Source organism: Lepidochelys olivacea (genome assembly GCF_965140295.1).
Source record: "Lepidochelys olivacea isolate rLepOli2 genome assembly, chromosome: 4".
Taxonomy (NCBI): Eukaryota; Metazoa; Chordata; order Testudines; family Cheloniidae; genus Lepidochelys; species Lepidochelys olivacea.
The window spans coordinates 102308647-102332963 of NC_140414.1; the positions used below are offsets into that span (position 1 = coordinate 102308647).

At 45.1% G+C, this 24317-nt stretch overlaps 1 protein-coding gene across 3 annotated transcripts in view; it reads left to right on the forward strand.

Annotated features, from left to right (window-relative positions):
• ATP8A1 (ATPase phospholipid transporting 8A1) overlaps positions 1–24317 on the forward strand; it is a 245376-nt gene that overhangs the window by 187262 nt on the left and 33797 nt on the right. For all 3 annotated transcript variants that reach the window (XM_084625418.1, XM_084625417.1, XM_084625419.1), the window contains 2 exons: positions 14144–14205; positions 23795–23851. In XM_084625418.1, coding sequence (XP_084481544.1) covers positions 14144–14205; positions 23795–23851 — 119 coding nt within the window. The remainder of the gene's footprint in view (positions 1–14143; positions 14206–23794; positions 23852–24317) is intronic.

A 24317-nucleotide genomic window follows, 5' to 3' on the forward strand; every position in this document is an offset into this window, starting at 1 on the left:
TATTCAAATTGTGGCAAAGAAAGAATACCTTTTTCATAATTTAGTACATTCTATGCACAAGTATGGGAGATAAAATTGGTTTTAAAATAAATTCAGTTCACATTTTTTGTACATCCATATGATTCGATACTTACTTGATTTGCTACAGTTTATGTAATAGTAGTATCATGTATTTGTATTATCAGTTTGACTGCCCTTTCAGTTTGGAAGGGTAAATACCATTTTAATCCTTACACTTCTATATTTTTCAGGGGTACATTAGCTCATTAGTGTGTAGGGGACTATGGGAGGGCAGTGGCAACCAGGTAGGTGATCAGGTGAAGTTGGGGAGATATCTTACAGTGATTCTCAACCTATTTACCGTGTTATATGGGCTGCATCCAATACTACTTGTATGGCTCTGAGGATGTCACATGGGCCGCAGCTGTGTGCTGATTGAGCCACAAGTGACCCATGGGCCGCAGGTTGAGAACCACTGCTCCAGGAGGACAGTTGAGTTTGGTTGCAGACAAGGAGGAGAGTTGTGGCAGCTGTGTGGATGTTTTGGAGATGTAGAAAGGTTCTAGTATTTAAGAGGAGGAAATGGAAGGGCCACAAATACTGGGATCAAATACCTCAGGAGAGCTTCAGCTGCTAGGATAGGGTTTAGGGTTGCCAACTTCCCAATCTCACAAAACCAAACATCCTAGCCCAACCCCTTCCCTGAGGCCCCTCCCCCCCTTACTACATTCCCGCTCCCTCAGTGGCTTGCTCTCCCCCACCCTCACTCACTTTCACTGGACTGGGGCAGGTTGGGGTGGGGGAGGGGGTGTGGGCTCCAAGGTGAGAACAGAAATGAGGAGTTCAGGATGCAGGAGGGGGTTCCTGGCTGGGGCAGGGAGTTGGGGTGTGGGAGGAGGTGAGGGATCTGGCTGGGGGTGTAGGAGTGAGTTCCAGGCTGGGGGGGTGGGGCCGAAGGATTCGACGTGTGAGAGGGGCTGCGGGTTGAGGCAGGGGGTTGGGGTACTGGAGGGGGTGCAGGCTCTGGGGTGGGGCCAGGGATGAGACGTTTGGGGTACAGGAGGGGCTCAGGGATTGGGGCATGGGCTTACCTCGAGGGGCTCCTGGTCAGTGCACAGCAGGGCTAAGGCAAACTCCCTGCTTGTCCTGGGTCCGCGCTGCACTCCGGAAGTGGCCAGCAGGTCCAGCTTCTAGGCAGGGGGGCCCAGGAGGCTCCATGGGCTGCTCTCTCCCACAAGCACCACCACCCCAGTCGGTTCCCAGCCAGTGAGAGTACGGAACTGGTGTTCGGGGCGGGGACAGAGCGCGGAACCCCGTGGCACCCCTGCCTGAGAGCCAGACCTGCTGGTTGCTTCCGGGGTGCAACGCGGTGCCAGGACAGATCAGGACTTGGCCCTGCAGCTCTGCTGACCAGATTTTTAATGACCCGGTCACCAATGCTGACCATAGCCGCCAGGGTCCCTTTTTGACTGGGAGTTCCAGTTGAAAACCGGACACCTGGCAACCGTAATAGGGCTACTGATGGAGGAAAGTGAAAGAGGTAAGCCACCTACTCTGATTGTATGATGCAGAGGGGGATGTTTTAGTGATCACACTATGATATAGGATAAAGCTTCTGGTGGGAGTCAAGGAGTTGAGGCAGCTGAACAAGACTGCTGAGATGCTGTGAGAGTGCTCTAGCATCTGCAGTCCGAGGTTGCCACAAAACTGACATACTGATGTTATTTTTCTAGGCAATTTATACTTTCTAAATATTCTGGATAGTCATTAGAGAGCTTGATTTTAAGTGACCTGGTATTTGTAAATATCTTCTCTTTCACATGTGTCTTTTAAAAGTCATGGAAGATGGGAGAGAATCCAGAAGACTGGAAAAGGGCAAATATAGTGCCAATTTATAAAAAGGGAAATAAGGACAACCCAGGGAATTATAGACCAGTCAGCTTACCTTCTGTACCCAGAAAGATAATGGAGCAAATAATAAAACAATCAATTTGCAAACATCTAAAAATAATAAGGTGATAAGACCATAAGAACCGCCATACTGGGTCAGACCAAAGGTCCATCAAACCCAGAATCCTGTCCTCTCACAGTGGCCAATGGCAGGTGCCCCAAAGGGAATGAACAGATAGGTTATCATCAAGTGATCCATGCCCTGTCACCCAATCCCAGCTTCTGCAAACAGAGGCTAGGGACACCATACTGCCCATCCTGGCTAATAGCCATTGATGGACCTATTCTCCATGAATCTATCTAGCTCCCTTTTGAACCCCATCATCATTCTGGGATGTATTAGCAGGAGTGTTGTAAACAAGACATGAGAAGTAATTCTTCCACTCTACTCCATATTGATTAGGCCTCAACTGGAGTATTGTGTCTAGTTCTGGGTGCCACATTTCAGGAAGGATGTGGACAAACTGGAGAAAGTCCAGAGAAAAGCAACAAAAAAGATTAAAGGTCTGGAAAACATGACCTGTGAGGGAAGCTTGAAGAAATTGGGTTTGTTTAATCTGGAAAAGAGAAGACTAAGAGAGGACATGATAACAGTTTTCAGGTACATAAAAGGTTGTTACAAGGAGGAGGGTGAAATACTGTTCTTAACCTCTGATGATAGGATTAGAAGCAGTGGGCTTAAATTGTAGCAAGCGAGGTTTAGGTTGGACATTAGGAAAAACTTCCTAACTGTCAGCATGGGTAAGCATTGGAATAAATTGTCTAGGGAGGTTGTAGAATCCCCATCATTGGAAATTTTTAAGAGCAGGTTAAACAAACACCTGTCAGGAATAGCGTAGATAATACTTAGTCCTGCCATGAGTGTCGGGGTCTGAACTAGATGACCTCTCGAGGTCCCTTCCAGTCCTATGTTTGTATGTACATGGGCTATACAGATGATCATCTAGTCAGTTGTGTGTAAACTGGGCATATTGGCATTTGCTAAAATGCTGAAAATCAGACCTAGAAAGCTTTGAACATCTAAAAATGGAACCAAAGCATCTGAAAAATCTGAAAAGTGTTTTCCTTATACTCCATCTCTTCTTTGTTCTGAGATTTCTCTTCCATCCCATTTCTTGTTCATCTGTTTCTTCTTTCATCATGAGGAAAATTCTAGACTACCAGCACTGTAGCATCCTCTATCAGGAAGCATGGAGAAAAGGAATAGTGAAAAGCATAAAGACTTCACCCCTTACATCTCATTTATTTATTATTTTTGTCTTCTCTGCTATAAACATGAAGTCTAGCTTTCAGTTTTTCCAGTTCTGTTCCCTTTGTTCAGTATAGTAATTTCTCTTTCAGATTAGAAGATAGGAGCAAGATTGATATAGGAAGGGACATGGAGAATAGGGACAAAATTAGGAAACACCTAGCTAGAAAAGACCATGATTAAGAACAATCTGGTGACTCTACGCCAGTTTGCAGGTTTCCAGTCCCTGATAACTTTTGGAGAGCATCTTTCAAGAATTCCTATAAGACTGCATAGGACCCCACTGGCAGGAAGAATGTCAAAATTAACCCTTCAGAGGATCCTGTGACTATCTGACAAGCTCCCACTGGTGCAGAAAATATCTGAGAAATACTTCAGGGAGCCCTCCATCTTCTTAGCAGACTTTCTTTTTCTTGAGGAATAATGACTGTCTCTCTCAAACCCTTTACTACCTTTACCCCATATGTTTGATTCCTACCTGCTCTGTTCCAGTGATGCGTTAGTTCTGGTGCTGCTTTTGTGGTAATTAGTGCCTTCTTTCTGAATTCCTCAGAACTGAAAAAGCACTGAGGTAGAGTAATATTGTCCCTATTTTATAGAAGAGGAGGCTGAGGTGCAGAGACTTGGTCTGACTCACCTGTAGTCTCTTGGAAGGTATGTTACAGAATTGGAGATGGAACCTTGTATAACTAAAAATCTGTTTGTGATGGGAATCAAGGGTTGGTATTTTTGTGTTTTAAAGGCTCTACATTGTACCAGCCTTCATCGAAGAAGCATTGAGGACACCCCCATACTTCAGTTCTCAAGTCTTTTTTAATCTAGCTGGTTCCAGAATAAAAAAGAGAAAGTGATTTCCATAGTTCAGTCTTCTCTTCTTTTATTCTGGAGCTAAGGGGCATACACCGGAAGGTGGCCTCTCACTCTGCAACAGGTGTTAAACTAATAGGTTTGCCTTCAGATCCTATGCTTCTGCTCTTAGACCTCTCCTTCCTGTGGTGAAATGCATTCCTCTGATTTGGGAAAAGGCGTTACATTATATTTTCACTTTCCTGTTCTCCTCTGGACACTATGCAAAATCAGATTGGACGAGACAATTACTATCTGGGTGGCCTCTAAGGTCTGTGGGGACGTGTGTGAAAGTTTTTTTGCATCTTTTGACTATGAAAGTATCTCCATTCATTGCTAAAACCTCATCTTAGCATGTTGAATAATTAAGTTCAGTAGATTAACTCCCATTCTTAGAGTTTTTCATCTGACAGAATGTTGTTTCATTTGTCTAGAAAGTCCTAAGTGGTTTTGGACTTCCATGTTAATAAGCCCATGATCCTTCCAATCATCTATCCAAATCCTTCCTCTCCCCTTGAGAAGAAACTACACATCGTGAATGTAGAGAGAACCATTTAGTTTTACCTACTTCATATGTAGCCCTTTTGAGGTACAAAGATAGTTTGTCCATTTCTAACACCTTAAGTAGAGTCTCTGGCTACTATGACACTAAGGCCTGGTCTAAACTACGGGTTAGGTTGAATTTAGCCACCTTAGGTCGATTTAAAAATGACTGCATCCACACACCCAATCCCATTCCATCGACCTAAAGAGCTCTTAAAATGGACTTCTGTACTCCTCCCCGACAAGGAGAGTAGCGCTAAAATCGACCTTGTTGGGTCGAATTTGGGGTAGTGCGGATGCAAATTGACGGTATTGGCCTCAGGGAACTATCCCAGAGTGCTCAATTGTGACTGCTCTGGACAGCACTTTGAACTCCAATGCACTAGCCAGGTACACAGGAAAAGCCCCAGGAACTTTTCAGTTTCATTTTGTGTTTGGTCAGCGTGGCGAACTCAGCAGCACAGGTGACCATGCAGTCCCCCGGAATAGTAGAGCATAAAATGTTTCTACACTCCCCCTATTATCTCCGTCCCTGAGGTTATCACAAATTAGAAGGTGAAAAAAAACACACTCGTGATTTTCACACACTTCTGAGCTCATGCAGTCCTCCCACACTGATAGGGCACAACTTAATGCATGGAGGCATTCAATGGCAGAGGCCAGGAAAGAATTAAGTGAGCGCGAAGAGCAGAGGCAGGAGGCGATGCTGAGGCTAATGGGGGAGCAAACAGACATGATGAAGCATCTGTTGGAGCTGTAGGAAAGCCAACAAGAGCACAGAGCCCCCCACTGCATCCAATGTATAACTGCCTGCCCTCCTCCCCATGTTCCATAGCCTCCTCACCCAGACGCCCAAGAATGCGGGGGGTGGGGGGAGGCTCCGGGCACCCAGCCACTCCACTCCAGAGGATGGCCCGAGCAACAGAAGGCTGTCATTCAAACAGTTTGATTTTTAGTGTGGCTACAATAAGCAATGTGGCCTTATCCTTACCTCCTCCCCCACCCCACCCAGGCTACCTTGTCAGTTATCTCACTTTTGTTTTAATTATAAAGAAAGAATGCATTGTTTCAAAACAATAGTTACTTTATTTCGAAGGTGGGAGGGTGGTTGGCTTACAGGGAATTAAAATCAACAAAGGGGGCGGGTTTGCAGCAAGGAGAAACACATATAACTGTCACACCGAAGCCTGGCCAGTCATGAAACTGGTTTTCAAAGCCTCTCTGATGCACAGCACTTGCTGTGCTCTTCTAATCACCTTGGTGTCTGGCTGCTCAAAATTGGACGCCAGGCAATTTGCCTCAACCTCTTACCCCGCCATAAATGTTTCCCCCTTACTCTCACAGATATTATGGAGCACACAGTAAGCAGCAATAACAATGGGAATGTCTGTTGCGCTGAGGTCTGACCTAGTCAGCAAATAGCGCCAACGAGCTTTTAAATATCCAAAGGCACATTCTACCACCATTCTGCACTTGCTCAGTCTAGTTGAACTGCTCCTTACTATTATCCAGGCTTCATGGGGCATGGGAGCAAGGGGTAGGCTGGGGTAGGTGCGACCGCGCGGTGCTGCCGTCTGGGAGAGCAGCCTGAGGCAGAAGCCTCCAGCTCGCATGATATTCCAGGCAGGACTGAATCTCCATGAGATGAAACTTAAAGAAGAGAATTACCTAGAGTCTCTGGTTCCCATTCGGTGCTCTAAGAGGAGGATAGCCATGTCTGTCCAGGCTCCTCTGATCTACCTCACCGAGGTCTACCAGGAGCACCCAGGACACGTACGATAGCTATCAGGAATTGCTGCTGTGTAGCAATGCAGTACCGCGTCTGCCAGCAGCACTCAGAAGATGTATGGTGACGGTGAGCTGAGCAGGCTCCATGCTTGCCACGGTATGGCGTCTGCATCAGTAACCCAAGAAAGAAGGCACAAAATGATTGTCTGCCGTTGCTTTCACGGAGGGAGGGGCAACTGACGACATGTACCCAAAACCACCCGCAACAATGTTTTTGCCCCATCAGGCATTGGGAGCTTAATTCCAATGGGCAGTGGAGACTGCAGGAACTGTGGGATAGGTACCCACTGTGCACCGCTCTGTAAGTCGATGCTAGCCAGGCTAGTGACGATGCACTCCGCTGACTTAATATGCTTAGTGTGGACATACACAATCGACTGTATAAAATTGATTTCTAAAAATCGACTTCTATAAAATCGACCTAATCTCGTAGTGTAGACATACCCTAACAGTCACTGATTACATACTTGTGAACAAATGGGCTTAACTCCACCTCTGCCACTGAGAGATCACTCTAACCTAAGGGTATTTCCACCTCCTGCACAGGTTTGGACTAAGGTCCCCAGACTAAAAAGTTGCAAAGCTAAAAATCTGCAAAGCTATAGTCAGTTCCCTACAAATGTTTCTCACTTTTCCATGTGTTTATAGGTAGCAGAGACAAACTTAATATTTAACATATTCCAAGTCACCTTTCATATAAACCCACCTTCCCTTGTAGGACTGCTTAATATGTCTGCTGATGATCTGGAATTTTCCAAAGGATGGGAGAAGGAAGGGACAAATGACAATGAGAAATTACTCACTGGTCATTAAATTTGTTTGGGTTGCCCCTCTTAACCCATTCTGTATCCTATTTTGGCTGAGTTGATGGAATCTGTCCTTATCTTCTGCCTTTCAAAATATTGGCAACTCCTCTAGTTTTGTGTCAAGCTTGCAGAACCCCTCTCAAGACCTCCTTCCAATCTGACATCATTCCATTAATACTTAACTCATTGTTTGCAGTTGTTTAACCAGTATGTATTGACTTAATGGTAGTTCCTCTGAGCCCGCATTTCTCCAATTTAATGTCATGTGGGACTGTGTCAAAAGCCAAGTCCAGGTATGTTGTGTCCACCACATTTCCCCTATCCACCGAACCAGTTACCCTGTCAAGGACAGAAATCAAGTTGGAATGGCATGATTTGTTCTTAGTAAATCCATGCCGGCTGCTAATGATTACCTGTGCATCCTCCAGGTATTTGCAAATTAAATGTTTTGTACATTGTTCTAGTAGCTTCCCAGATATCAAGGTCAGGCTGACTGGTCTATAGTTTCCCAGGTCCTCCTTTTTCCCCTTTTTAATGATGGGCAGTACATAAGCCCTTCTCCGGTTTTCTGGGACTTCTCCTGTCATCCAGAAGTTTGCCTCCATTATTTCCAGTGGCGCTGACATTTTTTTTTCAGCTAATTCCTTCAGCACCCGAGGGTGAATAGCATCGGGCCCCGCTGTCTTGAATTCATTCAAATTGGTCAGAAGTTCTCTGATATATTCTTGACGTATCCTGATCTGCATCCCTTCCCCTTTATTGTCTATGGTAACTTTGCTAGTCATCTGGTAACTTAATTTTTTTTGTGAGAAGACTGAAGCAAAGTAGGCATTGAGCAGCTCTGCCTTCCTATCATCTTCCATTACCAGCTCACCTTCTCTGTTGAGCAATGGACCCACACCATCCCTGACCATTCTTTTTTGTCTGGCATATCTGAAAAACCCCTTCTTGTTGTCTCTAGCATTCCTGGACAGCTGTAACTCATTCTTTGCCTTGGTTTTCCTGTTTTTGTCCCTACATACTTGTGCTATTCCCATGTATACTTCCTTGGTGACATGCCCCTCCTTCCTTTTGCTGTGTATATCCCTTTGGTGTTTTCGATAGCTAAAAAGCTCCTTGTGCAGCCACATTGTCCCCCTGTTGCTCTTCTTATCTTTCCTCTGCATTGGAATAGCTTGATGTTGAGCCTCTAGTATTATATCTTTTAGGAACTGCTCCCTTCATCTCATTTTCTTCCTAATTGGTCTTTCCATGGGATCTTGCCTATTATTTCTCTGAGTTGGTTGAAATCTCCCCTTCTGAAGTCCAGTGTCCTTGTTTTGCTATTCTCATGTCCTCCTTTCCTTAGGATCTTGAATTCTATAACATCATGATCATTTCCTCCCAAGTTCCCGACTACCTTCGTGTTTGCAACTAATTCATCCCTGGTGGTCAAAATAAGATCCAAAATGGATGACCTCCTAGTTGTTTCCTCAACTTTCTGAACCACTACTTGTGCCTTGCTTACAACACTTCTGCTAATACATCCCAGAATGTTGTTTGCTTTTTTTTTGCAACGGTGTTAAACTGTTGACTCATATTTAGCTTGTGATCCACTGTGACACCCCAGATCCCTTTCTGCCATACTCCTTCCTAGGCAGTCACTTCCCATTTTGTATGTGTGCAACTGATTGTTCCTTCCTAAGTGGAGTACTTTGCATTTGTCCTTATCGAATTTCATCCTATTTTCTTCGGACCAATTCTCCAGTTTGTCTAGATCATTTTGAATTTTACTCCTGTCCTCCAAAGCACTTGCAACCCCTCCCAACTTGGTATCATCCACAAACTTTATAAGTACTGTCTATGCCATTATATAAATCGTGCATGAATATATTAAACAGAACCAGACCCAGAACTGATCCCTGTGAGTAGAGCCATCCCTTGGTTATGGCAAATTGGGCCGAGCAGGATGAGGAGGCGAGCGGGGAGGTGAGCAGCAGGTGAGCAGGCAGGTGTGGGTGGCAAGGAAGAACTCACCTACCAGAACCTCCCCTTCCCCCCCGATGCCTCATGCTCTCCTGTGGGCCCCACTGATCAGAGCCTTCCCCTCGTTTTCAGCACCTGCCACCTGCCACAGATCAGATATTTCACAGCATCAGGAGGCGGTGGGGGGAGAGGAGAGGAGCGAGGGAGCAGCATGCTCGGGGAGGGGGCAGAACTGGGCGGGAAAAGGCGGGCAGAGCAGAACTGGGTGGGGGGAGGAGCAGGGCCAGGGGTGGGGCCTTGGGGGAATGGGTGGGGTGGGGTCAGGGCTTGGGCAGAGTTAGGGGGAGAACCCCCCAGCAGATTAGAAATTCGGCACCTATGTCCCAGGCCCCACACACCCCTAGGAACAGCCCTGCCCGTGGGACCCCACTTGATATGCCCTTCCAGCTTGACTGTGAACCACTGATAACTACTGTCTGGGAATGGTTTTCCAACCAGTTATGCACTCACCTTATAGTAGCTCCTTGTAGGCTGAATTTCCCTAGTTTTTTTATGAGTAGGTCATGCGAGACAGTATCAAAAGTCACACTAAAGTCAAGATATGCCTTATATACAAGATATAATCTTGTTACCTGCTTTTAGAATGCCTCGCCACTTACTCTTCCTCATTTTGTGGTCTGGAATAGACGACTACCATAACATGGCTACTATTCTTGTCCCTTTTTATCTTCACCCAGAGACTCTAAGTGGATCTGCCGCTCACTTGCTCTTGAATCTGAGCAAGTGTATTTATGCTGGTACTCCAATCATGGTAGTTGTCCCACCAAGTCACTGTAATGCCAATTAAGTCATAATTTTCTTCATATGCCATAACTTGTAGTTCATCCTGCTTGTTTCCCTATACTTCTTGCATTGGTATACAGACATCGAAGATATTTTGCAGACTGCCCTGTTGTTTTTCTTCTTGCCTTTTTAATGCAGTTGTGGTTTTCTAGTCCCTTTTCCAGAATTTAAGCCCTTTCCTTTGTCTTCATTACTTGAGCCTAGATGTGCATTGGACAGTTTTTTGCCACTGTCCCCCATAAGACATAGTTTAAAGCTCTCATCAAGTTATGCAGACAATGTCCAAAGATGCTCTTCACAGTATTTGATAGATGGAGCCCAACTCAACAAAGTAATCCTTTTTCCTGGAACATCAGCTCATTGTTGAAGAAGGCAAATCTCTCTCACCAGCACCACCTGGGTAGCCATGCATTTACTTCCATGAAATGATAGTCCCTTCCTGGACCTTTTCTTCAATAGGGAGGACGGATGAGAACATCACTTGAGCCCCAAATTCTTTTATGCTTCTTCCCAGAGCCATGTTGTCTGCAGTGATCCATACAAGGTCACTCTTGGCAGTATCATTGGTGCCCACGTGGATAAGTAGGAATTGGTAGTGGTCTAGGGGCTTAATGAGTCTTGGCAGACTCTCAGTCACATCCTAAATTCTAGCTCTGGGCAAGCAGCACTGTTCTTGGGATTCCTGGTCCAGATGGCAGATGGATGACTCTATCTCCCTTAGGAGGAATCCCTGACCACCACCACCACCCTTCTCCTCCTTTTGGGAGTTGTGGTCATGGAACCCCCCATCCCTAAGACAACACATCCCATGCCTTCCGGTCGACAGGGTCTCCTTCTGATTTCTTCCCTCAGATGACTCTTCCAAGGCATTTTAGCAGTAGAACCTGTGCCCAGAGTCTGAAAGCGGTTGCTTAGATCTATCTGTATTAGGGGTGTATTGGTTCTTCTTCTTGTGCAGGTCACACGCTGCCAATTTTCTTCCCTGCTCTTCAGTCTCCCCTGTATTACCCTCTCCAATTCTTCAGCATGCTGTACCCACAGTACCAAATCCTAACTTCTAACCAGGAAGTCTTCATTTTCTCTGATGCAATGCTTGGGTCAATACTTGGGTCTCCAGTCCTTTAATCTTTTCTTCCACTATGGAGACCAGCTTGCACTCATACAGATGAAGACGCTTCTGTCCTCCAGCAGAAAGACAAACATGGCGCATCCTGTGCAGGTCACAACAGCTGTTCCTCACTGTCCATATTTTCTTTCTTTTTAACGTATCAAGAGCCTCTTCTCTTCAGTTGTTGTATTTACTGTTCCCAGAAGGCTGAAAGGCAAACAAAATCTTTGGGCTCTCCCCCTAGGCAAACTTCTACTTCTACTTTGCTTCTACTCAGTCTGTGCACCTCTCTTGGTCTTGTGTATATCTAGTGTTGAAACAGGCAGGAACATCCACATCTATAGCTTTTGTGGCAGCAACATATATCATGTCAGCAAGTAGTAATAGGCCCAATCCCTCTGACTGTCAGGTTTTTTTTCAATATGCAGTGTAGTTGTAGCTGTGTCAGTACCAGTTTTTTCACTGTCGACCAACAGAAGAGCTGTCACTAACAGCAGCTATTGCCACGGTCACTAAACAAAGTGAAGGCTGATTAAGCTTTGGAATTTCCCGTTTTCCTAAAATAAGATTTTGTCATAATTTTCTAATTCTGTCAGTAAAAAAGTAACTTTATGATTCTTGAGTATGACACTGCTCACATCCCAGTATCCTGATGAGCCGTTAGTTATTTCTTTTGAAGGGGAGAGACAGCAGCACTTCTGATGCACGATAAAACTAATTTCTGTTCCAGCCTTTTGTAGAAGGGATATAAAGGGACAACAAATAAAATGTTCAAATTCACAAACAGTGGAATAATGAAATTAATCAACAGAATATCAATAAACCTAATGCAAGGCAAGGTAGCAAAAGGTGGATTGTGCAGTATACTTTCTACTACAGACTGCAACTACCTGCTTGTTGAGTTCTGTATCTTTCTCATGCTCTCAACCCAAACTGAGTAAAGAGGAAAAGAGCTCCCCTCTCTTTTTTTCCTCTGACTTGACCATTATTTCCTTCTATACTGCCACCCAAATTTCCCTTCTTTTTCTTCCCCTTTCTCACCACCTGTCTCCTTTTTCTTTTGAGTCTCTCATCCCACTCCATTTTTGTCTCCCTCCTTGCTTCATAAAAACATTATTACATACAGTAGTGCTTCCTTTCCATTGCTAAAGTGATTAGATCTGTACAACATAATAAACTTTCTGGTTTGGTTGCAGTATAAGGTGCAGTCAGGGGTGACAGGTTTATAGAAATTTTGGTGGTGCCCAGAACCCGCCCCCCCAAAACTCCACCCCCCCACCTGCCTAAATCTCTGGGAGGGAGTTTGGGTGGGGGGAGGAGATCTGGGGTGCAGGCCCTGGGCTGGGGATTAGGGTGCAGGAGGGGTGCAGGGTCTGGGAGGGAGTTTGGGTGTAGGCTCTGGGCTGGGGCAATGGGTGGGGGTGCAGGAGGGGGTGCGGGGTGCAGGCTCTGGGAGGGAGTTTGGGTGGGGGAGGGGGTACAGGGGTGAGGGCTGTGGGGTTGAGGATGAGGTTTGGGGTGTGGGAGGGGGCTCAGGGCTGGGGCAGAGGATTAGGGTGCGGGGGGATGAGGGCTCTGCCTGGGGATGAGGGGGGTTGGGGTGTGGGACGGGCTCAGGGCTGAGACAGAGGATTAGGGTGCGGGGATGAGGGCTCTGTCTGGGGCTGGGGTTGAGGGGTTTGGGGTGTGGGAGGGGCTCAGGGCTGGGATAGAGGATTAGGGTGTGGGAGGATGAGGGCTCTGTCTGGGGCTGGGGTTGAGGGGTTTGGGGCATTGAAGAGGCTCAGGGCTAGGGAGGAAGGGCAGGGTAAGGGCAGCCTGCCTTGCCATTAGTGAATAGGGGGCACTAGGACCTGCGGCAGCAGTTGATCCGGGGAGCCGGCAGAGCAGGTGAGCTGCAGGCTCCGGGACCAGGGGGAGGTGAGCGGGGGCAGCAAGTGGGGGTTGGGGGACACTCGGGGGAGATGCAGGGGGCGGCAGGTGGGGCCGGCGGAGAGACCCGGCCCCAAACACTGGTGGAACCAGGCCCCCAGGCCTGAATATTGCTGGTGCCCAGGCACCACAAGTGTATATAACTCGCCGCCCCTGGGTGCAGTTAATGCTGTACTCATCCTGCACGGCAGTGCAGTTGATGCTATGCTTCTATATTGAACATACACACATTTTAGTGAGCACCAAAACATCAAGGATGAGGAGTCCACTCAGAGATGCTTCAGTCAATTTGGTTTTTCCAGGCGCAACATCACATAAGTATTCTGGAGACTACAATTATCCTACATACTAAGACCCTTCAGAGAACTGTGATCATAAAAGCTGGTACTGCTGGAAGCAGGCAATCAAGTATGTTCTGTGTAAACAAGTATGAAGGCACTGCTTCAAAATTCATGTTTCAGGAAGCCTTTGCAAATGTTTTTTTATATATACACAGATACTTATGTTTGTGTATGAGTTAGTATATATAAGTTAGTGTATATAACATGTGTATATCCACACACAAACTTGTATACACACACATTAAATACACAAATTCACAAAGCTGTCCAATTTTGTGCGGTTCAAATAACAAACATCCCAAATAAGAATTAAAATGCTAGGGCAAAAGAGTTGGCTATCCTTATTCCAGAAATATGTTTGCTTAGATAGATAGATATGCAGGCGGACAGACAGACAGACAGTATCATGTCCAAAAATATGTATACTTCAGATGTGCCTTGAGGGAAGTTATTGTGTGTGTAAATTATGTGATTAAAAAATACATTTAGCTTTTATGGGAAGCTCTTGTTTCTTGCATAATTCATGGCTGGAAAGTTCTGGAGAGCGAAGGCATTAATAATTGCTCTCCCTGCTCTGACCAGTCATTGGTCACCACTACTAAAGATGATCTAAAAGGCATTCATTTCAGGAAGTTCTGCCTTGTCTTGTGTTGGGAGCACCAGACCCAGTATCCAACAGAAAGAGTCCTGTTAGACTATACCTTTACAAAAATGGAATTGCCCATAAATAAACCTTTTTTTTTTTTAATCATCATTCTTTTTTTTCCTGCAGGTACTGTATTTGGCAATGGTAAAACTTCAGACTACCTGCTCTTGGGAAACATTGTTTACACTGTAAGTCTTGCTGCCATTGTCTGGTATTCTATTTGCTGATTATGTTTTCTAATCTCTTTCTCTTTTAACTTTGCCTCTTCTTCATTTCATATATGTACACTTAATAATTATATATTAAATGCCTATATTTTAAATATATGTTTCTAATTTTATTTATACTTTTTCTTTCTTTGTCTCAACTCTTCCATGTAAAAAACAGTGTGGTGTCTTGAGAATAAATGGACAAATTGGATGATCCTATGAGGTGCATGATTTGCAGACTCTGGTTCTCTTCCAGTAAGCTCACAAAACAAGGGAGAAAGGGCAGGCCTGTTTGCCCTTTTTACAGGGTGCTGTCCTTTGTGCAAAGGATAGAATGAGGATTGTAATTTTCTGGCATTTTCCATGGTGCATGTAAATCCCTGGGGGACCGACCCCAGCTGATTCACAGTGAAATTGGTTTGGGGCCCTGTGTACACACAACTCTCTCTTCCTCCTCTTAATCTTGGAGGGGATAGTGCCCCATGAGTCAAGGCCAATTACAAGGACCTGCTAGATGCTCCCCATGGAGGCATCTAAGTTGTCAGAAGTAACCATATCGTGGGAAACCTAACTCACTCACCTGTTACTTTCTTTTTGTTTATTAATTACTGTTTGTTCTTTTCTTTAGTTTTCTATTCCCTGTACTTGGTAATGGAATAAAAACGTTTTTCATTTTCTTAAATACCTCTCTCAACCAACAACTGAGGGCTTCCTCGGGTCGTTAAAAGCAGCAGTCTCATACTGTTACTTGCACCTCTTTCTTCCTTCCTCTCTTAAGGTAGGGATTCATTCCCTTAAAGAATGTTCCTGTCTCCATATGCACAGAACAAATGAAATCCTGCTAGAGAAGTACAAACATACATCCTTATCAGGCTCATCTCCCTAGTGAAATGGGAAGTATCTGAACTGAAACCGGAGGAAATAGTCCAGAATAGTCAATTCTTCTTCAAGTATGTGTCAGTGTGGATAGTACTGTCAAGGTGTATGCACTGCTTGCATGCGAGACTGAAGTTTTTTGAATGGCAGTGTCTGTGGGAGCCATGTATATTCCCTGTGCCTCTTTGTGTTCCCATGAAAGGGCATAAAAGACAGAGTGGCTGCATTCCTCCCTCAGTTCCCTTTTACCACCCATGGCAGCAAGACAGAACCCAGCAAGTTTCCGACCTTCAGAGACCTTAAGTCAGTTCTTTCAACCTTTTAATGAAAAATATTATCATCGCTTTTTCTCTAAAGGATGTACCTTTAAAAAAAGAGAGAAAAACCATTCAGTCCCCCTGCACACCCTCCTCTACAGTCAGGCAAGGCACTTCATGCCAACTACCACACCTTGTGGTGAAGTCCAAGCCCTCAGGATACAAACCTAGCCTCCTGCAGTGTACTGGTCCGCATCAAGGATGGACACACCCTATGCCTCTTCTGCAGCCCAGCATCTCCCACAATTCTGGATATCTGGGCTGCTCTCCTCACTCTGCAGCTCACTGGAGGCGGATCAGCATTTTGGCATTGCACACTGTGGCCAGGTCCCCTCCACTCCCACCAGAGTCTCTGCCTCCACAGCAGCAGACAGTTTGGCTGCTTCAGTTGCTCCTGTCGTCACCTTTATTTTTTTTTTAAATATCTGCCCCATTCTTGGGCAGCAGGGAGCAGTGTTCTTCCATTTTAGCAGTCATCCTCCTCCATGGGTTGGTTAACCGGCCGGGAGTATAACCCTCCCTCAGCTTCCTCTGCAGCGTCTATCTCCCTGCCAGCTCCTCTGCCCCTATGCAGGTATAGCAGAACTGCCAAGAAAACACTGGCTCAAATCCAAGTGGCGATCTATATATGAGGCATCCTTCCCAGGCTTGGCAGATGACGAGTTGTGCCCAGCCTGCACCCATCCAACCAACCCTAACTCCATTAGGTCCCAGGGCCATGAGTCAAACAGGCAGGGAGAGTCCTCTACCCATCAAGGCAGCCACTATTCAGCAGAGGAATAATGGATCTGGAATTCCAGTGCAGAGCAGGGCGAAGTTCCAAAAGCAAGGAGGACCCTGACCACTCAACTTGGGGAGTAAGTCCCAAGGGCCTCTACAGAACAAAGAAGGAGACTCGCAGGTTCCCTCCACCCCAAGTCTTAAAGTGGGTCATGATTGCCCTGGGGAAAAATAGCAGGGCTTCTAATCAGCCCCTCTCCCTTCCAAGTCAACCTGGATCAGAGTCCAAGGGGACTCCGACCCAGGGGGAAGGAGAGCCAATGGGGTATGATTCAGAGACAGATCCCTTCAGAGGGCTTCAAGCCCTAAAGAAGGCAAGCTGTAAAAGGCCTCACCATGGCACAGCAGAGCCTCCAGGCTCCAAAAGCAAACAAAAAGAGTTAAATAAAAAAAAAGCAGAAAAGGGGAAAAGCTCAAAATATTCAGGAGATAAAAGTCCTCCGACTCTTCTTCCACCTCCTCCTTCCCCCTCATCCACTGAGGATGGTGAGCTATTGGACTCCAAGTCTGATCAGGATTGGGAAAAAATACAGCAAAGATTTTTTGCCCCTCTGAAAAGTTCTAGACTATGTGCAATAAGGTTGTCTCCATGATTCAAATCAAACCTGAACAGGCTCCTGAGAGTAAGTCTTAGAGTAAATTTCTCCTCTCAAAATCCTCCACCTTGGCTGTGATGCCCCTTCAGTCCTCCTCCCTGCTTTGCAAGAGCATCTCTCTCGTGGCTGGAAGATCTTAAAGTCCGTAAGGACAGAGATCACCCTGACTCTGTTTCCATTTTAAAGAAAGTCACCCCTAGCAACAGCATTAGATGCAATGAGGTTCTTAGCCCAAGCCGTGGCTTCCAGCTCGGTAATCAGGTGGCACTGAGCTTTGGTCTTGGAAAGTGGATATGCACTCTAAGCATGCCCTTTGCTCAGCCAAGCTTACAGGGTTCCTCTTCTTTGGAAAAGAGCTGGATAAGGTGGTGGCTGACAGTGTGGCAAAATCCAAACAGTCTCTCTCTTGTCCACTCAGTGTCCTCAGGAGAGAATATTGACCAACCTTCAGACAGAGGCACTCCTTTTGCCCTTCATCCTCACAGAGATACCAGCACAGGCACAACAGATTCTCCAAAGGAAAAGAGCTGAATCATGGTTTGGGACAAAAGTCCAGAGGAGTCTGAACCTCCACCCACTTTATGACACAGGTCACATAGGGCTCCACCCAGAGCTGAAGCTGGGGGTAGAATTTCCCATTTCCTAAAGGAATGGTTTTCATTGGCTACAGACAAGTGGATCAGGGAGATAGTGATCTAGAGATACTTCCTCAAGCTGCAGGCTCCATCCCATCCATTCTTCATCCAGGTGCCAGTTTCCAGAGACCCTTGAAAACACAATCTGATCCAGAACAAAATATCTCATCTTCTGGATCTGAGAATGATAGAGAGTGTTCCCACAGAAGAAAGGTTCTCTGGGTTCTATTCCATCTTCTTCATCATTCAGAAGTTCACAGGAAGGCAGGGGAGAGGGGGTTGGAATCAGAGCCATACTCAAACTCAGAAGGCTTAATGGATGGATGGATGAAAATGAAGTTTCAGATGTAGATGCAGTCCTCTATGGTGTCATCCCTGTTCTGGGGGAACTATTTGACCTCAGTGGATCTAGAAGACACATATCTCCATATCCCCATCAGATTGTGCCACCACAGACTTCTGAGGTTCACCTACAGCAGGAGACATTATCAGTACCGAACACTCCTGGTCAGCCTGTCCATAGTCTCCAGGGTTTTTAGAAAGATGGTGGTGGTGATTATAGCCAGACTCAGGTTGAAGGAACTTTCCTGTACTCCTTCCTGTACTCCTCCTTTCTCGGCCCATGACCTGTCCATGACTTTTACTATATACCCCTGACTAAAACTGTGGGAGGCAGCTCAGGGAGGTGGCCTTGGGAGTGCTGTGGGTGCTGGGAGGGGTGACTCCACGGGTACTTGGGGGGTAGGAAGGGAGGGTTGCAGCCAGGGGGCGCCGCAGGGAGGGTGGTTTGTGGGGCTGGGGCAGGTTCCCTACCTGGCTCCTAGGAAGCAGCGACCTCCTGCTACTAGCTCTACATGCTGCCTCCGCTCCGCCCCAAACCCCAGCTTCTGCAGCTCCCATTGGCTGGGAACTGTGGCCAGTGGGGGCAGTGCCTGCGGGCACGTGGTGCTAAGGGAGGGAATTTCCTGTCACCCTTCTGGGAAGCCCCCTATCCCCCCAGGTAAGAACCACCTCACATCCCAATCCCCAGCCCTGAGCCCCCACACACCCAAACCTTTGCTGCTGGGAGGCGGGGGGGAGCGAGACTTCCCCAGCAGCAGCCGGTGCAACTGGTCCGAGCTGCTCAGGTGGCTCCCGGGCCAGCCACATGGGCTGCTGCAGAAGTCACGGAGGTCATGGAATCTGTGACTTCCATGACGAACACAGAGTCTTACTTATCACACAGTTGACTGCAGGGCCTACTGCAATGTTTCCACCCTTTCTGCTACTGGGGAAGGTGGTCCAGAAAATAAAACAAGAATAGATTACTGTAATTCTGGGAACTCATTAGCCAAGAAGATTTTGACTCTCAGATCAGATAGATCTGAACCTGGAGCCTCCACTCCAGCTTCTGTGAAGACCAGACATTCTCTTGCAAAGTCCTATGCTTTGCATCCTGGTCTGAACCAGCTTCAACTAAGAGCCTGGCTATTCAGATGGAAGCACTAGAGGGTCTCAATCTGTTGTCCAGACTTATTAAGACCATACTTTTGTCTATGAAAGTTCTGGACACTAAAAGTGTGCTCTTCTGTGTGGTCCAGACTCAACAACTGGTGCCAAAGCACAATGCAAATCCCAGAAATCCAGGGATTCCAACCATTCTGGACTTTCTCCAAGAAGGCATAGACAGAGCCCTTCAGCCCAGTACCATTGCGCATCAGGTGTCTGCTCTTTACTACTGTGCTATTTGCAGGGTCCTTGGGCTCCCTGGCAGACAATCTACAGGTAGCCAGATTCCTTCAAGCAGTCTGATTAGTCAGACCAGCCGTCAGGCCACTCTTTCCAAAATAGAATCTAATGCTAATTTTGAGGGCCTTGACAAGCCATCTCTTAGAGCCTTTCACTTCAGTGTTGGTATTTTATTTATCTATTAAGATTTGTTTCTCAATAGTTGTCAGACCTGGCAGCTTTATCTATACAGCAACCTTAGTGCGTGTTCTACAAGGACAAGGTAGTGCTCAGGACACCAGAATCCTTTCTTCCAAAGGTAAATTCTTCCATCCACACTTCCCAAGAGGTTATGCTTCCTTCATTCAGTCCAAAAACCACATTTTCCAACTGAAAAGATGTAGCACACCTGAGATGTCTGAAGAGTACTGAAAATATATCTCAAGTGTACAGAATCAACAAGAAGATCTGGCCCTCTATTTGTGTCCTTCCATCCAAAATGTCAGGAACTCAGACCTCCCAAGTCCTTCACTGGTATGTATATTAGATGATGTATTGTCATAGCCTACAAATCATCAGAGGGGATCAAGAAGGGATCAGGGCAAACTCCATGACATCCCTAGCAACCTTATGAGCTGAATAAGCAAGTGTGACCACATCAGAAATTTGCAAAGCAGCATCTTGATCTATAGCTAAAACCTTTATTAAGCACTATAAGGTGGATTTTCGGTCTTCAGCAGAGTTCTCCTTTGGCAGGAAGGTGCTGCATTTGGTGGCCCAAAAATAAGTCTTTTGAGCAAAGGGGGGTACTTCCTTATTTCCTTTCCTATCGAACTTTTTTCATAACCCTCCCTATAACTGTTCACTTCTTGCTACTTCCCAGATGTCCATAATTGTAGGAGACGCTGGGCTGCAGAATGGAAAATTTCTTACCAATAATTTCCTTTGTGCTAGAAGCATCTCCCAAAATGCTACCAACCCTATATGGCTCATGAGCCAAAGGCCAGATACTAAGTGACATCATTACCATATGACCGTCTTTCTTGGTCTAATGTACATAGTTATTTCATTACCTCTGGAGTATTTGTTAGTGATGTTACACAACTTTTACAGCTTTGGAAAAGCTTGCAGCAAGTGGGAGAAGAGAGAGCATGGCCAGAGCATGCAGTGGTGAAACAGTGATCCATCTCTGGTGAGCTATGGAGTGAGGAGAGCAGCCCAGACATGCAGAATTGTGGGAGACTGAACAGGATGACTAAGGGAGAGCCACATCCCAGATAAGTGCTCGGTGTGCTAGTCCTCCTCAGCCTGAACATGCAAGTCTAGGGATGTGCAGCTCAACCTACATCTACTGGATGCCATCCATGTGGATCACTTTGGACCCAAAGGCAACAGTTATGACTAGAGTGAGACCAGATAAACCAGCATTGGCCAGCGCTCCCTCAAACTCTCTGTACTCTGGGGTTGAGCAGTGAAAAGAAGGTGAAGAGGATACTGATGGAGTCACTGCTGATGACTGCTTTGGCACCAGTTGCCTCAGCATCAGCAGTCCCATCACTAGTAGTTCTGGCACTGACAATTCAGGTTTCTGTACCAACTGCCCGAAACAGTTCAAGCAGCAAAGCCAGCACGTGAAACCACTTATAAATGGGATAGAGACTCATATAGCCAGTCTGAGCATAACCATAGCTCCTAGACCGAGGAGAACTTCTGGAGAGAGAACACAGAACACCACTCTAAGGACAAAATCCCTTAAGCAGTTGAGCAGATCAGCACAGATCCTCGTACTAATGCCCGTGGTGGAGCAAAGTAAGGACCTCAGATATTCTGCAGAGGCATCCATACCACCCAGGAGATCTTCCCAGTATTGAAGAGCTGCCCAGCACTGGAGCTTGTACCAGCCCAGTTCCATCTCGTGGGATAACCTTTCAATAAAAAGATATATGCCTCCTCCCCATTGTCAACATATTACTTCTCACCAGCATCAAGCAGAGAGATCCCTCTTCCCCTGCCATCAGAGAATAAACCCAAAGAGGGTATCAGGGATTCCCTATTCAGAGAGTGCCCCAGCTGGTGCAGATATGGCACTGGACTGGCAACATCTTATTCCTGGGTCTGACATCCAGAATATCATCAACAGAAGAACCTAGGCATCCCAAGGGATGCCTATCTTCCATCCCCTTAACTAATCAAGCCCTAAATGCAACATCATAGTCCTTAACTTCTGTCAAGGTCAAATAGTGTAATGCTTTTGCTATTGGAGTTGTGTAACTGTGACAGCTGCTGTCTTGAGTGACCCAGTGGGAAATGAACAGGGAACCTCCAGAGCAAAAAGCAAGAGCTGTTACAGCTGGGCCTGTAACAGACTCATATGCTTTGCTGATCAGTCACAGAATGGGACCTATAACACACACTTATCAGTGGATTACAGAACCATGAAGCAGCTGTTCCTCTGGTTAACAGAAAACTTGATTCCTTTTACCACGTTTCCAGGGAACTTTTCTTTATTTCAAAAAAGTCCTAGGATTTCTGAAACTAAAGAAGTGTCTCAGAAGAATAAAGTTCTACAGTTCCAATGGGTGGCGATCATTACTAGTACTTGTTTAATAAACTAATTTTCCTGGCTACATCAATATCTGTGGTAATTTCAAATGGGGTCTAATATTCTTATCCAGGCAGGCAAAAAAAAACCCACCCACAACTTTTAAACATATTCTTAAATTAACTTGACTTCTGTGGTGCTAAAAAGTCTACACAACATGTTTTTGGAACAGATTCCATTGACATGAGGGGCTGTTTCAAAGCCCATTGAAGTCAATGGAAAAGATTCCCTTTGACTTTAGTGGGCTTTGCATCAGATCCTAAATGAGCAACAGTGATAACAGGATCTCATTAGCCTACTGAGTACAGTGAAGTTCAAAGTTCTTTAGGTTAAAGATCACCAGGGAAATCTAAATTAAAAATTTTAAGTACATATATTAAAGATTCTGAATTGAACAGGTTGGTTATACCAATTACAAAAACATGAAATCACCTTTGTCCACCTTTGTCCCTGAGTGGAAACCAGCTTGTTCTCTGTTTTTGTACATTTCAAGATCCTTCTTAATCTGATTGAGTATGACACGGGTGAAGAGCTTATATGCTTGTGAGAGGAGTGTGATCGGATGATAATTGCTCACTTCTTCTGGATCACCTTTCTTCATCAGTAGTACTGTTTTCGATTTCTTCTAGGCATCCGGAACACACTTGCTATTGATGTAGATGAACCATTGTGCCAATGCTTTGAAGAGAGTATCTTCCCGTGCTTTGAGATATTCTGGCCAAATATTGTCCACTCTGGGCTGTTCCTTCTCCTTATGTTACGAACTGCGTATTCAGTTCCCACACATAACATCAGGAACTTCTTCTGTAGCCTGTTGCCTTGAAAGTGTACGGCTGGACATTGACATGCAAGGAGTAGAGATCATTGTAGAATTTTGTACATATTTCATTCATCTTGCTACTTTCCTTTCACCATTTTTATCTTTCAGAACTGCCAAGATAGCCTGTTTCAGCCTTCTTCAGACTCTCGTACTTTTCAGCCTCCATTCTCAATTTCTCCTTTCTGAAGTCTTCCTAGTCTTCTTTGATCTTCACATGAATTTCTTTGCAGAGCATTCTGTATTCTTCACCCATTTTTCTTTCTGATTTCATGCGTGCCCTCCTCGCCATCTGATTCACAGTTTCCTCGCTGATCCTCTGCTTGCATCCCAGCATTTTGAATGCCTTTGCTTTCTTAGCTGCTGAGATTATCTGCAAGATAAACTCTTCTAGTTCTCATTGATGTCCTTGTTGACCTTATACTCGAGGTTCATTTCACTCACTTCCTATGCAAATGCCTCTTTGTTTTTCACTTTAGTTTCTAGCTTCTCTTGACTCGGTCTTCATAGGTATTGTCAACACACAGTTTTGAGCACAACATACAATGGTCTGAGCCTGTGCAAATAATTAGTTCTCCTATTGTCGCTACATCGTTGAAGATTCTTCTGGTATCTGACAATACATAATCAATCTGATTCAGTGTGACTCCATACGGGCTTTTCCATGTCCATTACCAACATTGTTCTTTTTGAAATATTGTGTTCATTATGTGGAGATGGTTTGCCTCTGCAAATGCAACCAAACGTGCTCCACGATCATTTATTACACCTTTATCGAATTTTCCCATGTACTTTTCATTCTCACACTCCTTTCCACCTACTATTACATTGAAGTCCCTTATATGATTGTGTAGATGGATCTTTTCTGCATTGCCTCCTCCAGCTCTTCTTAGAAATGTTCCATTTCTTCCACTTGCTGCATGAGAGCATACACCTGAATAATTTTAATCGTTCATTCATTCATTATTTCATGTTTTTATGAATGAAATAATAACAATATAAAAAAGGAATGAAAATCATGTTTTATAAGTTTTAAGATACCATATGCATGATTGCTATTTTAATGGGTCATAAACTGAAGAATAATGCATGTGATTTTTTTCATGTGCATTACCATTAAATGTTAAACATAAGCCCTTTGTGGGTCTTTTTATTTTGAATTCCTGTGTTCCATTAATAGTTTAAGGACAATCAGACTTATTAAAGAAAAATAACAGATTTCTCTCCTTTTTTAATAGTTTGTGGTGATAACAGTGTGTTTAAAAGCTGGATTAGAGACTTCATATTGGACCTTGGTAAGAAAATGCTTATTATTCGTGCTCTCAAATACACTATAAAAATATGTGATAGATTACATTTCCTTATTACATTATTATTTATTGCCACTAATAATTATTACATTTATCACCCAAATTATGCTAGGCACTTTACAGTATCAAGTAAAGATACAATGCATGCCTCAAAGATCTTATATATATACTCTGAAATGACAAAATATTGTGGGTCAAAAACAAATGAAAAGCAATGAAGAACAGGGATTTAGGACAAGGATTAAAATAATATCACGTGGTTATGCAGTGAGGCACAAGTTGGATGTAATCACTAAGCTGTATGGGAATTTTTTTAATTTACTTTTGAAAATAAGTATTATTTTGCTCCAACTAAAGGGGCAGTAATAGTTTTACCATTCGCTTAGCAGGCACAGAGTTGGGCCAATGCTGGGCACTTTTGAAAAATCTCACTTGTCAGAATTGCACTGTA